This window comes from Prionailurus viverrinus, chromosome F1 (assembly GCF_022837055.1).
Source record: "Prionailurus viverrinus isolate Anna chromosome F1, UM_Priviv_1.0, whole genome shotgun sequence".
Classification (NCBI taxonomy): Eukaryota; Metazoa; Chordata; class Mammalia; order Carnivora; family Felidae; genus Prionailurus; species Prionailurus viverrinus.
Window position 1 is genome coordinate 22,086,106 of NC_062577.1, and position 14,450 is coordinate 22,100,555.

General features: G+C 39.3%; 2 protein-coding genes and 1 non-coding gene across 3 annotated transcripts in view; 2 read left to right on the forward strand and 1 right to left on the reverse strand.

Moving 5' to 3' along the window:
- Nucleotides 1-14,450, reverse strand: part of RGL1 (ral guanine nucleotide dissociation stimulator like 1) — a 259,235-nt gene that overhangs the window by 235,955 nt on the left and 8,830 nt on the right. The window lies entirely within an intron of this gene.
- APOBEC4 (apolipoprotein B mRNA editing enzyme catalytic polypeptide like 4) lies at nucleotides 5,759-12,524 on the forward strand. Its single transcript, XM_047840102.1, has 2 exons — nucleotides 5,759-5,989; nucleotides 10,204-12,524. Exon 2 carries the CDS (start codon nucleotides 10,234-10,236, stop codon nucleotides 11,338-11,340), a length of 1,107 nt encoding a protein of 368 aa, XP_047696058.1. The 5' UTR covers nucleotides 5,759-5,989; nucleotides 10,204-10,233; the 3' UTR covers nucleotides 11,341-12,524.
- On the forward strand, nucleotides 6,599-6,704 carry LOC125155919 (U6 spliceosomal RNA). The gene has a single exon (XR_007148427.1). It is a non-coding gene; the product is annotated as a U6 spliceosomal RNA (small nuclear RNA).

Sequence of the window (14,450 nt, forward strand, 5' to 3'; positions counted from 1 at the left end):
GCAAATTAAGGGTTGTCCAAGAGACAGTTTCCCACTGTTAAGACTGTGCTGCCACCTTGTGGCCTTTCTGCTTCTAATCACAAGCTAGGACATTCATCCTTTGCTTTTTTTGTCTTTTCCTCTCAACTCTGACACTTGTCTTATCCCATTTTTCCTACCTAATTCCTTAGTGGGCCCCATGAAATCTACTGAATTCTCTGTTCTTCTTTATTTCATGCTTGCTTTCTTCCTTCAGTTTAGAGAATTTCTTACTGCTACATGAATGTGGGCATTATTATTCAGTGTCAACCAAACCACTATGAAAGCAGTGAATTATAGAATTAATTGGGCACAGTACACTCAAATTAAAGTAAGAAAATGGGCAATAAAACAAATTATTAAAATCACTTTACAGACAGCAACTAGCAACATATAAGCCATCTTAGTTAGATGTATCCCAAGTTGGGATGCCAGAACATAGATTAGAAACAATTTTTGGATGTTAAACTGAGTAAAGCTCTTTTTAAAAATATATGTCCATGTAAGAGAGTTTTGCCTTTGTAAATCTTTTTCATTATAATGGCATATTACTTTGATATAGATAATATACATCATAACTCATCTGAATGACGATGAAAAATGGCAAGGTAACAAAGGAAGACAGAAGAAAGGAGTCTGTTTGGGGGAATAGATGTTTCTTCAAAGTTTTCCTTTCTTGTGCATGTCAACTTAGCAATAAGAATTGTGAGAAAGAACCCCATGTTCAAGGTCCTTCATTTCCTTGTGGTTAAATTCCGTTTTCAAAATCATTCTGTGCAATCCAAATGGAGTTTTGCAAAGTGGATCTTCCTTTGGAATTTTCCTATACCCAACAGATGTAGTAAAAATGGTGGCTCATGCATAAGAGTAAAACTGGACTCTTACATCACACCATATACAAAAACCAACACAAAATGGATTAAAGACAAACAAAAGCTGAAACTGTAAAACTACTAAAAAAGAAAACATAGGAAAAAGGTTCTCGACATTGGTCTTGGTGATAAATTTTTGAATATGACACCAAAAGTGAAAGCATCAAAAGCAAAAATAGACAAGTGGGACAACATGATGCTTAAAAGCTTCTGCAAGGCTAAAGAAACTTAATCAGCAAAGTGAAAAGGCAACCTACAGAATGGCAGAAAGCATTTGCAAACAAGGTATGACCTACAGAATGGCAGAAAGCATTTGCAAATAACAAATGACCTACAGAATGGCAGAAAGCACTTGCAAACAACGTATGACCAACAGAATGGCAGAAAACATTTGCAAACAACGTATGTGATAAGGGGCTAATAGCCAAAATATATAAGGAACATATATAATAGCAAAAAGAAACCAAATAATCTAATCAGTAAGGAAATGTAAATCCAATCCACAATGAAATATCACCTCACACCTGTTCAGATGGCTATTATCAAAAACACAAAAGAGAGGCGCCTGGGTGGTTCAGTTGGTTGAGCGTCTGACTTCAGCTCAGGTCATGATCTCACGGTCTGCGGGTTCGAGCCCCATGTCAGGCTCTGTGCTGACAGCTCAGAGCCTGGAGCCTGGAGCCTGCTTCAGATTCTGTGTCTCCCTCTCTCTCTGCCCCTCCCCCGCTCATGCTCTGTCTCTCTCTCTCTGTCAAAAATAAATAAACACTAAAAACGTTAAAAAAAAAAAGACAAAAGATAACAAAGTATTGGTGATGACATGGAAAAGGGAACCCTTCTATACTGTGAGAATGTAAGTTGGTAGAGCCATTATGGAAAACAATATGGCAGTTTTTCAAGAAATTAAAAATAAACTACCATGTGATCTGGCAATCCCACTTCTGGATATTTATCCAAAAGAACGAATCAGTATCCCAAGGAAATATCCGCACTCCCATATTCATTGCAGTATTATTCACAACAGTCAAAATATGGAAACAACCTAAATGTCCATAGACAGATGAATGAAAAAAGAAGATGTGGTATATACATACAATGGAATATTCAGCCTTTAAAAAAAAATCCTGGCATTTGCCACAACGTGGATGAACCTGATGGATGTTATGTTTCATGAAATAAGCCAGAAACAGAAGGACGCACACTGTATAATGTCATTTATATGTGGAATCTAAAATACACTCATAGGAGCGCCTGGGTGGCCAATCGGTTGAGCGGCCAACTTCAGCTCACGTCATGATCTTGCAGTCTGTGAGTTCAAGCCCATGTCAGTCTCTGTGCTGACAGCTCAGAGACTGGAGCCTACTTTGGATTCTGTGTCTCCCTCTCTCTCTGCCCCTCCCCCACTCACACTCTGTCTCTCTCTTTCTCTCTCAGCAAATGAATAAACATTAAAAAAAATTTTTTTTCACAATCCCAGACTTCAAGCTATACTACAAAACTGTAATCATCAAGACAGTATGGTACTGGCACAAGAACAGACACTCAGATCAATGGAACAGAATAGAGAACCCAGAAATGGACCCACAAATGTACGGCCAACTAATCTTTGACAAAGCAGGAAAGAATATCCAGTGGAATAAAGACAGTCTCTTCAGCAAGTGGTTCTGGGAAAACTGGACAGCGACATGCAGAAGAATGAACCTGGACCACTTTCTTACACCAGACACAAAAATAAACTCAAAATGGATGGAAGACCTAAATCTAAGACAGGAAGCCATCAAAATCCTCGAGGAGAAAGCAGGCAAAAACCTCTTTGATCTTGGCCACAGCAACTTCTTACTCAACACGTCTCCGGAAGAAAGGGAAACAAAAGCAAAAATGAACTACTGGGACCTCATGAAAATAAAAAGCTTCTGCACAGTGAAGGAAACAATCAGCAAAACTAAAAGGCAACCGACAGAATGGGAGAAGATATTTGCAAGTGACATATCAGATAAAGGGTTAGTATCCAAAATCTATAAAGAACTTATCAAACTCAACACCCAAAAAACAAATAATCCAGTGAAGAAATGGGCAAAAGACATGAATCCTCCAAAGAAGAATCCAGATGGCCAACCGACACATGAAGAAATGCTCACCATCACTCATCATCAGGGAACTACAAATCAAAACCACAATAAGATACCACCTCACACCTGTCAGAATGGCTACCATTAACAACTCAGGCAACAACAGATGTTGGTGAGGATGTGGAGAAAGAGGATCTCTTTGGCATTGTTGGTGGGAATGCAAGCTGGTGCAGTCACTCTGGAAAACAGTATGGAGGTTCCCCAAAAAACTAAAAATAGAACTACCCTACAACCCAGCAATTATACTGCTAGGCATTTATCCATGGGATACAGGTGTGCTGTTTCAAAGGGACACATGCACTCCCATGTTTATAGCAGCACTATCAACAATAGCCAAAGTATGGAAAGAGCCCAAATGTCCATTGTTGGATGAATGGATAAAGAAGATGTGGTATACATATACAATGGAGTATTACTTGGCAATCAAAAAGAATGAAGTCTTGCCATTTGCAACTACATGGATGGAACTGAAGGGTATTATGCTAAGTGAAATTAGTCAGTCAGAGAAAGACAAAAATCATATGACTTCACTCAGATGAGGACTTTAAGAGACAAAACAGACGAATATGAGGGAAGGGAAACAAAAATAATATAAAAACAGGGAGGGGGACAAAACAGAAGAGACTCACAAATATGGAGAACAAACTAAGGGTTACGGGAGGGGTTGTGGGAGGGGGGATGGGCTAAATGGGTAAGGGGCACTAAGGAATCTACTCCTGAAATCATTGTTGCACTATATGCCAACTAATTTGGATGTAAATTTTTAAAAATAAAAAACAAAATTAAAAAAAATTTTTAATAAAATAAAATAAAATACACTCAGAAGCTTAGAGTAAAGTGTTGATTGCCAGGGGCTGGGGGAAAGAGGATATGGAGTAATGTTGGTCAAAGGGTACAAAGTTTCAGTTATGCAAGATGACTCAGTTCTAGAGATCTAATGAACAGCATGGTGACTACAGTTAATAATACGATATTGCATACTTGAATTTGCTAAGAGGGTAGCTCTTAAATGCTCTCATACAGCACCCCCCACCAAAAGATAACTATATGATATGTTATTAGCTAGATTGTTATAATCATTTCACAATGTAGAAATACATCAAAAGATCAAGATGGGGCGCCTGGGTGGCTCAGTCTGTTAAACGCGGTCAGTGGGTTCGAGCCCTGCATCGGGCTCTGTGCTGACAGCTCAGAGCCTGGAGCCTGTTTCAGATTCTGTGTCTCCCTCTTTCTCTGACCCTCCCCTGTTCATGCTCTCTCTCTGTCTCAAAAATAAATAAATGTAAAAAAAAATTTTTTTTTAAAGATCAAGTTGTACGCCCTAAATTTAATACATAATTTTTATTTTTCAATTATCCCTCAATAGAGCTGTTTTTAAAAATGGTGGCTACGTAGGGATTACCCATCCCTAAAATTACCTAAAATGCAATTGGTAAATATACTAGTGGATAGAGGTTCATTTTTAAGGTAATATTTTTAAATGGGATGTCATTTATTAATGTTAAATAAAAGATGAAATTTTGGTTTTATATTTACAAGTTTGCTGAGTTGTAAACTCAGGAGATACTATGAAAATGGAGGCAGAAGGTAAGAATGACAAAGGCATGATCAGCGGCCAGTCATGGGGAAGGAATGGGATACAACAGTGAGCACATACCAAAAAAAAAGCATGGAAGACAATGTAACTGACAAATAACTAGCTGAGGAGTTAAGTGAATACACGTGAGACCCTTAAAAGGCAGAGATCAACATGAAACATCTAAACTAGAAGGAGCCCCCTAGAGGAGAAAGGACACTTGCTGTTGTGGAGACTGGGAGTTTGATGGAGGAACCAGTTAAGAGTGGTGACACTGCTGCAGGAAGCCTTCTAGGTTCTTCCATTATCCCTGATGGGCTATCTTCAGCATAGTATATATTTAAGAACTTTTTGGTGGTAGGTAATGGAAATACACAATAGTGATCACCACTGGTTGCTTCAAGTGGCCTGAGGAAGAGGAAAGAGGGAGTAATTGGGAGAGGCCATAGACAATGAATCATTACTACCAACAAGTTCAATGTCCTAGGAGATGGTGTGGAGTTGAAGGGAGGCAAGGGAACAGAGGGGAAAAGGCTGAGTGGCTCTTCCATTAACTATGGAGAAAGGGCCACAACTGATCCGGAGGCAAAGTTTGCCTTAAGATGGAAGGACCCACCTACATACCAATAGGAAGGATCTCCCAGAGAATGTGTAAGAGAGAGACTACTAGCACATAATGACTCAGGTTTGGACAAACTGAAGAGCTTTCTCTTCAGGGATTGTGGACCTAGTAGTAAAAAGCGCCTCTTTTGGGGGAGATCAAGTCTCTGCTCCCTTTCATAGGTGCCTCCTTCTCCCAGAAGGGCAAGCCTCCTAAGAAAAGGCCCTTGTGCCTCCACAGGCAACACAACCAACAAACCGTATCCACACATGAGGCCTGGCACTTATTCTGGATCAGGACAAAGACTCTGAGAGGCATGACTTCAGAGCTTGATTCTTACAGCCAGAGGGAGGAAAAAAAAAAAAAAAAAAAAAAAACAAGACGTTCACTTAAATAGTCAGATAGTATGCTTTTATCCAGACTGGAATATGCATTCATGTATATTTTCATCTTTGGAACAGGTGGTTTGAAATGCAAATAAAGTAATAAGTGTCAGAGCCGTATCCTAGCAGTAGCTGCTTTGCAAACGTTACCATGGCACCAATTCAACAGTGTTCTTAGAGGCAGCCATACCTCAGAAAGGTCTTTCTAACTTGGGACAGCAAAGTTCAAAGGAACTACTAGGCACAAACTACGAAAGAGTCCTGAACCAATACAGGAGGTGAAGATTTACAGCACAATTGCCCTCTGAAGCCGCTTCAAACAGGGCATGGTACTTAAAAGAGAAAAGAAAGGAAACGGACTATCTTCTAGAACACCTGGAATGTGATCCAAGCCTGGAGACAAAATGATGGTAATTATAACTGCTAACATTTGTTTTTAGCTGCTAACAGATTGTGCACAGATTGGGAAGGGCAAACTCCATTCTCCAATTACTCCAGTGCAAACTGTGCTTTACCAGCACTCACTAAACCCTAGCTGGATGAAGAGAGAGCAGATTGTCCTCATGTATGTCTCATTTATGTTAAGTTAAGGAAGGCTGTCATCCCAGGGCCGCAGTCCAGGGGCTACGCAAAACCGGAAGCAAGGATCTGGGTTCTGTAGATCTCTGCTTCTTACTGCCCGTAGATCTGCTCTAAGAGGGTAGCACGCCTTTCCCAAGCACAGCCAACGTGGGGGGAAATGGACCAGCTAGTGGGGACACAGGATGCTGGGGAGACAAGTCTTAGCCAACCTGGCCTGTGAACCAACTAAGATTCCTAAGGTAGGCCCTGGGCTGAACAGGGCCCCTGCCTGGGTAGGGGGAGAATGAAAGGGCAGATACCAAAAGATAATAATACAAGACAGTCTGTGATCAGTGGCAAACTGATGATATACACCACAAAGTCTCTTAAGAGTTCAAAGGGGGCAGGTGTTCTTTCCCATTTCCCTTCAGATGAAGGTGATCAAAGAACAGTCTCTGGTGCTCACTTTGGCAGCACATATACTAAAATGGGAATGACACAGAGAAGATTAGCATGGCCCCTGTGCAAGGATGACACCAAATTCGTGAAGCATTCCATTAAAAGAAAGAAAGAAAAGAAAGAAAGAAAGAAAGAAAGAAAGAAAGAAAGAAAGAGAAAGAAAGAAAAACCCTCTGAAAAATTGAAGACTTCACCAATAGAGAACCACAGTTGGTCAACACTAAAAAGCCATTTAGCAAGAATGAAACTCCAGAGCTCCCTCCATTACATATAAAGGCCACTAGTCCTCAAGATCTCCTTACAGTAATAATGCACCATTCCTGGCTAAAATGGGAGAGGGAGCAAAAAGAAAGGAGTACTTAGAAAAGCAATCAGGACTTTCCATACTGCCTTTACTTTGAAACATGCACAGACTTATGCTTCCCATAAGGGTAATTCTGGGACCATTACATATAGTTAACTCCACCCATCCCACCCACCCCCAAAACACAAAGGCAGAAAAGGACCTCTTGATACTGCTTCTATAACATCTTACCCAAATCATGCATGACTTGAAATTGTCATTTGAGTAGTAACTTGAATATCAGGTGTGCCACTGAACAGCAGACCACATCCAGGGCACGAGGAGCAAGTGAGACTTTGGGTTGGGTTTCAGCAAGGTTTAATATTCAGAGAGATATAGTCTGATGAGTAAGGCTGAAAGAGGAGGAGATCCAGGGAGAAAACAATGCTCAGGATCAAGCAGGAGATGATGTCAGGCTCCAGGTAATGGATTCATTGCCAAGGACAAAACAGGAAGAATGCAGGGTCCTGGGGAAAAGTTATGAGGTCTAGGAAGCCTCAGGGCAGGGATTCAGTTGCATCAGGAAAATATAGCACTGAGGAGGAAACTGAGGCAGATACCTGCTCTTATGGATTAAATTGACATGACAGATTAGGAGAAACCTGGAATTTGATGGGTGTGTGGTGTCCAGAATTACTGCCAATACACGCCGTTAGGATAATGGTGACATGAGTGAAGTCACATTCCATCCACAGCAGGCCTGGGGCTCCTAAAATATTTTCTGCCCGGAACAGGGTTAGCAAAGGAACTCTGTAGGCTTCAGCTGTACCAAAAGAACAGGAACGGAGGTGATATGGGTTGAAAAAGAAAGAAGTTGATCAAAGTGCTTCCATATGAAAGGCTGTAATACGTACTTCTAAAATGACAAAATGTGTCATTTTGTTTGTTTTATAATGGTCAGTTTATCTCATTTAAATTTTCTACTTTGTCCATTTTGTTGCCTGGACAGAGAGTTAAATGTAAAAGATATATATTCTAGAAAAATATATGGGGATTTAACTCCTCTTTGATAGAGAAGTCTTTTCTAAGTACAATAGTAAAAACTAAATCTTAAGGCTAAAGATTAGACCTTATAAAAATGTAAAATTTGATATAATTAAAAATGCCACCAGCATAATTAAATGGCTCTATAAGCCAAGTGAAATACTTGCAAAAGTTATAACAGCTAATATTCTTAATACATAAAGAGTTCTTACAAATCAGTCAGGAACACCTCAAAAAAGGGGGGTTAGGAATCAAATGTATTTCACAGAAGAATAAATACTACAGACCAATAAGTGTGTGAAAAAGTGTTCAGCCTCACAACGAACTGAAAAGGTACAAATTATAACCACAAAGGGATACCGATGCTCACTTCTCAAATCGGCAAAGGAAGCGATAAATGATAAATAAACATCACAGGGAGGGAATGAAATAAAATTGGAACACCTTCCCAAGAATCAATCTGACAAAGCTTGAGCCAATACAACTTTTAGTAATCTACACTAGAGAAAATAAAAATACAATTTATCTACAGAAATGTTCATCAAATCGTTATTTATAATCATAAAAGAGGCCAACACCTGAATATTTGATTACATATTAGCTGTGTAATAAAATACTAACTAGCCATGAATACTGTTTTTCGAAGAATTTTTAATAACACGGGGAAATGCTAATGACGTAATACTAAGTGAAAAAGCAAAGTATAAACATGATTTCATTTATGTTGTGCATAACGAACACATGTAGCAAAAAGATCAGAGGGAAGAGACACGTAAACAGTTATGGGAATGTAAACTGAGACACAACAGCATGAGTTTTTATTTTTCCCTTCAAGTATCAGTATTTTAAAAAATATTCTACAAGAAATATGTAATACTTGTATAACAAAAAGGTGGGTTTTTTTTAATGTTCTTAAAACTTGGTGTGCCTGGGTGGCTCAGTCGGTTAAGCATCCAACTTCAGCCCAGGTCATGATCTCATGGCTCGTGAGTTCAAGCCTCGTGTCAGGCTGTGTGCTGACAACTCAGAGTCTGGAGCCTGCTTCAGATTCTGTGTCTCCCTTTCTCTCTGCCCCTCTCCTGCTCACACTCTGTCTCTTTTCTCTCAAAAATAAGTAAACGTTAAAAAAAATTTTTTTAGTGTTCTTAAAACTATACTATAATGCCCTAGGTTGCTCTTTGGGAATAATGGTAACAGAAATTTTTGTTTAAAGGAAAAACAAAACAAAACTTAAAAGAGCTTAAGTTTTGTGGTTTAACATCCCAGAAACTATTTATTTGAAATATCCTAAAGGACCATATGTGCTTTCCAGAATGGTAAAGTTTCCAAAATGTTCTAACAAGACCCACCCACTGGAAATACAACTCTCAGATGGCAATGAGTAACTGTCCACGACCCAAAGAATAATCATTCCTACAAGAAGTCTCTACCATTAAGCAAAATAGACCCCATGGTCCCATTCCCAAAATGATAGTTATCTCCCATTTACTGCCAATGATCTGAAGAAATAGCTGATTTTAAATGCAGGCACACTCAAAACCCATGCAGATAATTAGATAATATCATTCAGAAAAGAGACAAAAGAAGAACATTATGAACAAATTGCAAAACCCTTGCTTGTTTCTTTAGACTTTCATAAATAAGAATCATCTAGATAATCCTGGGATTTGTACTACCACTACTCACAGCTCATATTTATTGAGTCCTTCATATAATAATATGATACATATGCACATAATAAAGCATTTTATATTGATTACATCATTCGGTCCTCGAGAAAACCTTAGGAGGTAGATTCTACCCTTGCCTTCATTTTACAGACAAGGAAGCTGTGACTCCCAACTGTAAACAACTTGCAGAAAGTCACTACGCTGGTAGGCGACAGAGCCCAGATTTGAAATAAGGCAGTCTGTCTCCAGAACTTGCGCTGTTAACCCATTTGCTCTATTGCCTCAGTCAGGTCTATGAAACAGATAAAGGTATAATTTTGCCTTTCTTTTTTGTTTCCTCCCCACTCCTCAAGATTCTCAATGAAGAGAGACGAATCCCGAGCTTTCTAATCTATGGATATACATCAGTACGTTCTAGAATCAAAGATTCTGTAGCTATTGCACTCTACCTCCTTTAGAGAAAAATAAGTTAATGGCTCAAAATAATAAATGGCTCAATAAGTTAACGCATTTAATGCATTAAAAATAGTAATGGCTCAATAAGTTAATGCATTTTCTTTCGTTTTGCCTGCACTGCTTTTATATATAATTTCTCTTCCTTGTTTAGGGTTGCAGCTAGAAGACAATAAAACTAGCAATGGAGCCCTTATATGAAGAATACCTAGCAAATCATGGAACAATTGTAAAACCTTATTACTGGCTAAGCTTCTCTCTAGATTGCTCTAACTGTCCCTACCATATTCGGACAGGAGAAGAAGCAAGGGTTCCCTATTCAGAATTTTATCAGATTTTTGGATTCCCTTATGGGCCAGCATATCCTCAAACAAAGCACCTCACGTTTTATGAACTAAAAACTTCCTCTGGAAGCCTGGTGCAAAAGGGCCACGCTAGCAGTTGCACCGGGAATAACACCCATCCAGAATCAATGTTATTTGAGATGAATGGTTATCTCGACTCAGCCATACGCAATAATAACGCCATCAGGCATATCATTCTGTACTCCAGCAACTCCCCTTGTAATGAAGCCGACCACTGCTGCATCAGCAAAATGTACAATTTCTTAATAATGTATCCAGATGTTACTCTTAGCATTTACTTTTCTCAGCTCTATCACACTGAGCCTGAATTTCCTGCCTCGGCCTGGAACCGCGAAGCTCTCCGGAGCCTGGCCAGTTTATGGCCACAGGTCATTCTGAGCCCAATAAGTGGTAGCATTTGGCATTCTCTCCTCAACAACTTTGTCAGTGGTGTCTCAGGATCAACTGTTTTCCAGCCCATTTTAACTGGGAGAGCACAGGCTGACAGGCACAACGCATATGAAATCAATGCCATAACAGGAGTGAGGCCGTATTTCACTGATGTTCTTCCCCAGACAAAAGAGAATCAGATCATAAAAGCTCAGGCAGCTTTAGACAGCTATCTCTTAAACAATGTCTTTCCTGGACAGTCTTTTCAAGTGGCTAATGGACAACCTCAACCCAATCTGACCCCAGACCTCGGGGTTCCTGTCGTTTTTGTGCTGGTGCCTTTCAGAGACCTACCACCGATCCACGTGGGTCAAAACCCACATAAACCCAGGAATGTCGTAAGGCACTTGAATATGCCTCAAATGTCATTCCAGGAAACCAAGGACCTCAGAAGGCCTCCCCTTGGAATGCCAGTAGAGAGAGTGGAAATCATGGAGAAGTTAGCAAGTACCAAAGAGGCAGATGAAAAGAAGAAGAAGAAGAAAGGAAAAAAATAAAATCTGTATTTCTACCACATGAGACCAACTACCAGAGGCCTTATTAGATAGCAAACAAAAATCTGGAGACTTTCTCTCTTAGGTCTGATCCAAGATCGGAGATAAACTGATACTCTAAAAGCAAAACCTGCATTATTTACCAGCTCAACTATTATAAAGCTACACTACTTTTAACATAATCCAAAATGTTTCCATAAGCAACTTGATCTATTTTGAAAGTGACGGTATCAAAATGGAGCCATTAGTACCTTGCTGATATTCTGGTGTGGAAAAGGAAATGTCATCGTTCTAGTCTACCCACATCATCTTTCCCCCAAAAAGAAAAGCCCATGGACTAAATAGCTTCCTAAACTGGTTTCGGTATAAAAATTTACTGTAAAAGTGGAAAACAGCCTGAAGCTACTGACATTAAGTACTGTCTGCATAAGTAAACCAGTGATTTTCCATTAACTGTTAATCATGGATAGAAGACTTTAGGCAGCCCTTTTTTGTTTTTTTTCCTAAAATGGTTCTAAAGAGTTTTGCGTCGGGGGGAAAAGTTCTTTTGCTAATTGATTATATATGGCGACAAAAATTGATTTTTGAAACCTAGTCACCTGCTCAATGTGATATTTCCCACCTCAGACCTCTTCCTCCAGAGCAGATGACAGAGGCAGGATGATACATGAGAATCAGCAAAGGCTCCTTCCATCATACACCATATAAAATCCATGCTGCCCTTCCCGGCTATCAGGGCTCCTTCTCTGCCTTCAGTTGCCTTGTCTCATCAGCAAGAATGTAAGTTCTGACAGGTTAAGCACTGTCTCTCTCGGCTCTTTGGTTTTCCCTTAGAATCTAGCCAAGTATTCATGCAAAATGTGGGTAGCAAGATTGTGAATCTACATCTCAGTAACATTACCAATCATTGCTTCCCAACATTCCTTATCCATTCCAGTTAAGAGCTTGCTTAACCATCCTGCAATGGACATCTTGTTTTTATTAGTATCCATTCTCCCTCCTCCTGATATAGCTCCCCAATGCATAATTTGTTTCTTTTACTTCCCTTCTTTCTGAACCTTTCTTTTTCACCGGCGTATATCTATATATAAGATTCTCTTAAAATCTTGTTCAAAACACACTTCTAGGAAGTGCTCCTTGACTAACCATCTAAGCATGTACATTAAAGCATGTTGTGTTTAATCAATTCACATTTTCTGCCTCACTTTCCTCTTAGAAATACGTAAAGATGCATTATGAGAAAAAAATGTATATCCATTTGTAAATTGCTACTCAAATTTTTCTTAGTGTATGTAAAAAGTAATGTTAACAGCTATAAGGTAGTTTTGCCATTAACAGGGAGGGAGACAAAACATAAGAGACTCTTAAATATGGAGAACAAACAGAGGGTTACTGGGGGGGTTGTGGGAGGGGGGATGGGCTAAATGGGTAAGGGGCTCCTGAAATCATTGTTGCACTATATGCTAACTAATTTGGATGTAAATTAAAAAAATAAAATTTTAAAAAATGTAAAAAAACAGAGATAGTTTTGCCATTAGAAAAAGCTTAAAGGACACGTAGAAGGAGGAGGAGAAGGAGGCAAAGAAAGAAAAATATTTAGAATAGAGATTTCTATTGTGATTAAAATAAACATGACTAAAATTTTTAAAAAGAATATTCTAATGTTAATGTGAAAATTTTTATATTATAATTGGAATATAATAATGTAATTATTATTTTAAAAGGTACTATTGAAGTTTATTATTAGATCATGAAATCACATGTCTACAATTTGGGATGTAGAGTTAAAAAAAAAAAAAAGACCCAACATGACAAATTCAGCATCTCTATCCACGTGGGCACCAGCTCTGAAGCCTCTTGCCAGGCTGGCTGATGAGGCCCTACAGCAGTTGGGAAGGACCTGCCCACCCTATAGGCTTCTTAAACACATACATACATACATACATACAAGTAGTTGCCATGAAATCTACCTACAAAGTGGTTCAAAAAGACACAATCAGGCTACAAAGGATTCACTTAAAGGCATAGCCTAAAATCTGTGATGAATTTGTATTTAAAATGCAAACCTGGATTTCAATGATATATAACAAGGGGAGAAATGTTGCCTGAACTATAGGAAATAAAAGTGCCTTTTGGCAGTTAAATTTTTGTACTAGTTAGAGAAGTCTGGTGCTAGGAAGAATGTTACTGACAGGTCACAAGTCTCGGCCAATATAGCCTTAGACATGAGACTGTTAAGAGAGCACAAAGACACATGGCCCTTGGCAAGTAGTCTCTATTTCCCCACTAATAAAACAAGAGATATAGACTAGCTCATATTTAAGGTTCCTTTCAGCCCTATCTGCCCTAAGATGGCTTGTCCTAAAACAATAGTTCCATGGAGTAAGCTTCTACAATCAGTGATTACACTTCTTGCTCACCACACAATGGGTTCTTGATCATGCCAGGCTGGCCCAGGGATTTAGGGAAGAGTAAAAGTTGGAATGTTCCACCTCTCTTCAGCGAACTGGCAATAAGGATAGTGAAGAATTGCCACTTCTGCCACACATATGGAAATTCCAATAAAGAAAATGCAAGCCAGGGGTGCCTGGGTGGCTCAGTCAGTTGAGCGGTTAAGCATCCAATTTCGGCTCAGGTCATGATCTCACAGCTTGTGAGTATGAGCCCCACATCGGGCTCTGTGCTGACAGCTCAGAGCCTAGAGCATGCTTCAGATTCTCTCTCTCTCTCTCTCTCTCTCTCTCTCTCTCTCTCTCTCTCTGCACCTCCCCTGACTGTACTCTCTCTCTCTCTCAAAAATAAATTGTAAAAAAAAATTTTTAACTAAAAAAAAATTCAAGTCAACAAATTAAAGCAGCTAGTGATGTGGTGATCTAAAAGACGCAGGGGGTATATCCCAAGAAACTGATGAGGGGAACATTACCTTTATGAATCTATCATGATGCAGGATTTGACTCTCAGTTTTGTAGGCTCAGCTACCCACTTAGTCAAGACAGAGAATGGATCTATTAACCAGGGCAGACCTGGATTAATAAAGCTCCCAAGATTGACATGTAAAAACAGAAAGCTAATGTACTGATTTCCAGTGAGACTTACAACTGGATATGCAACCA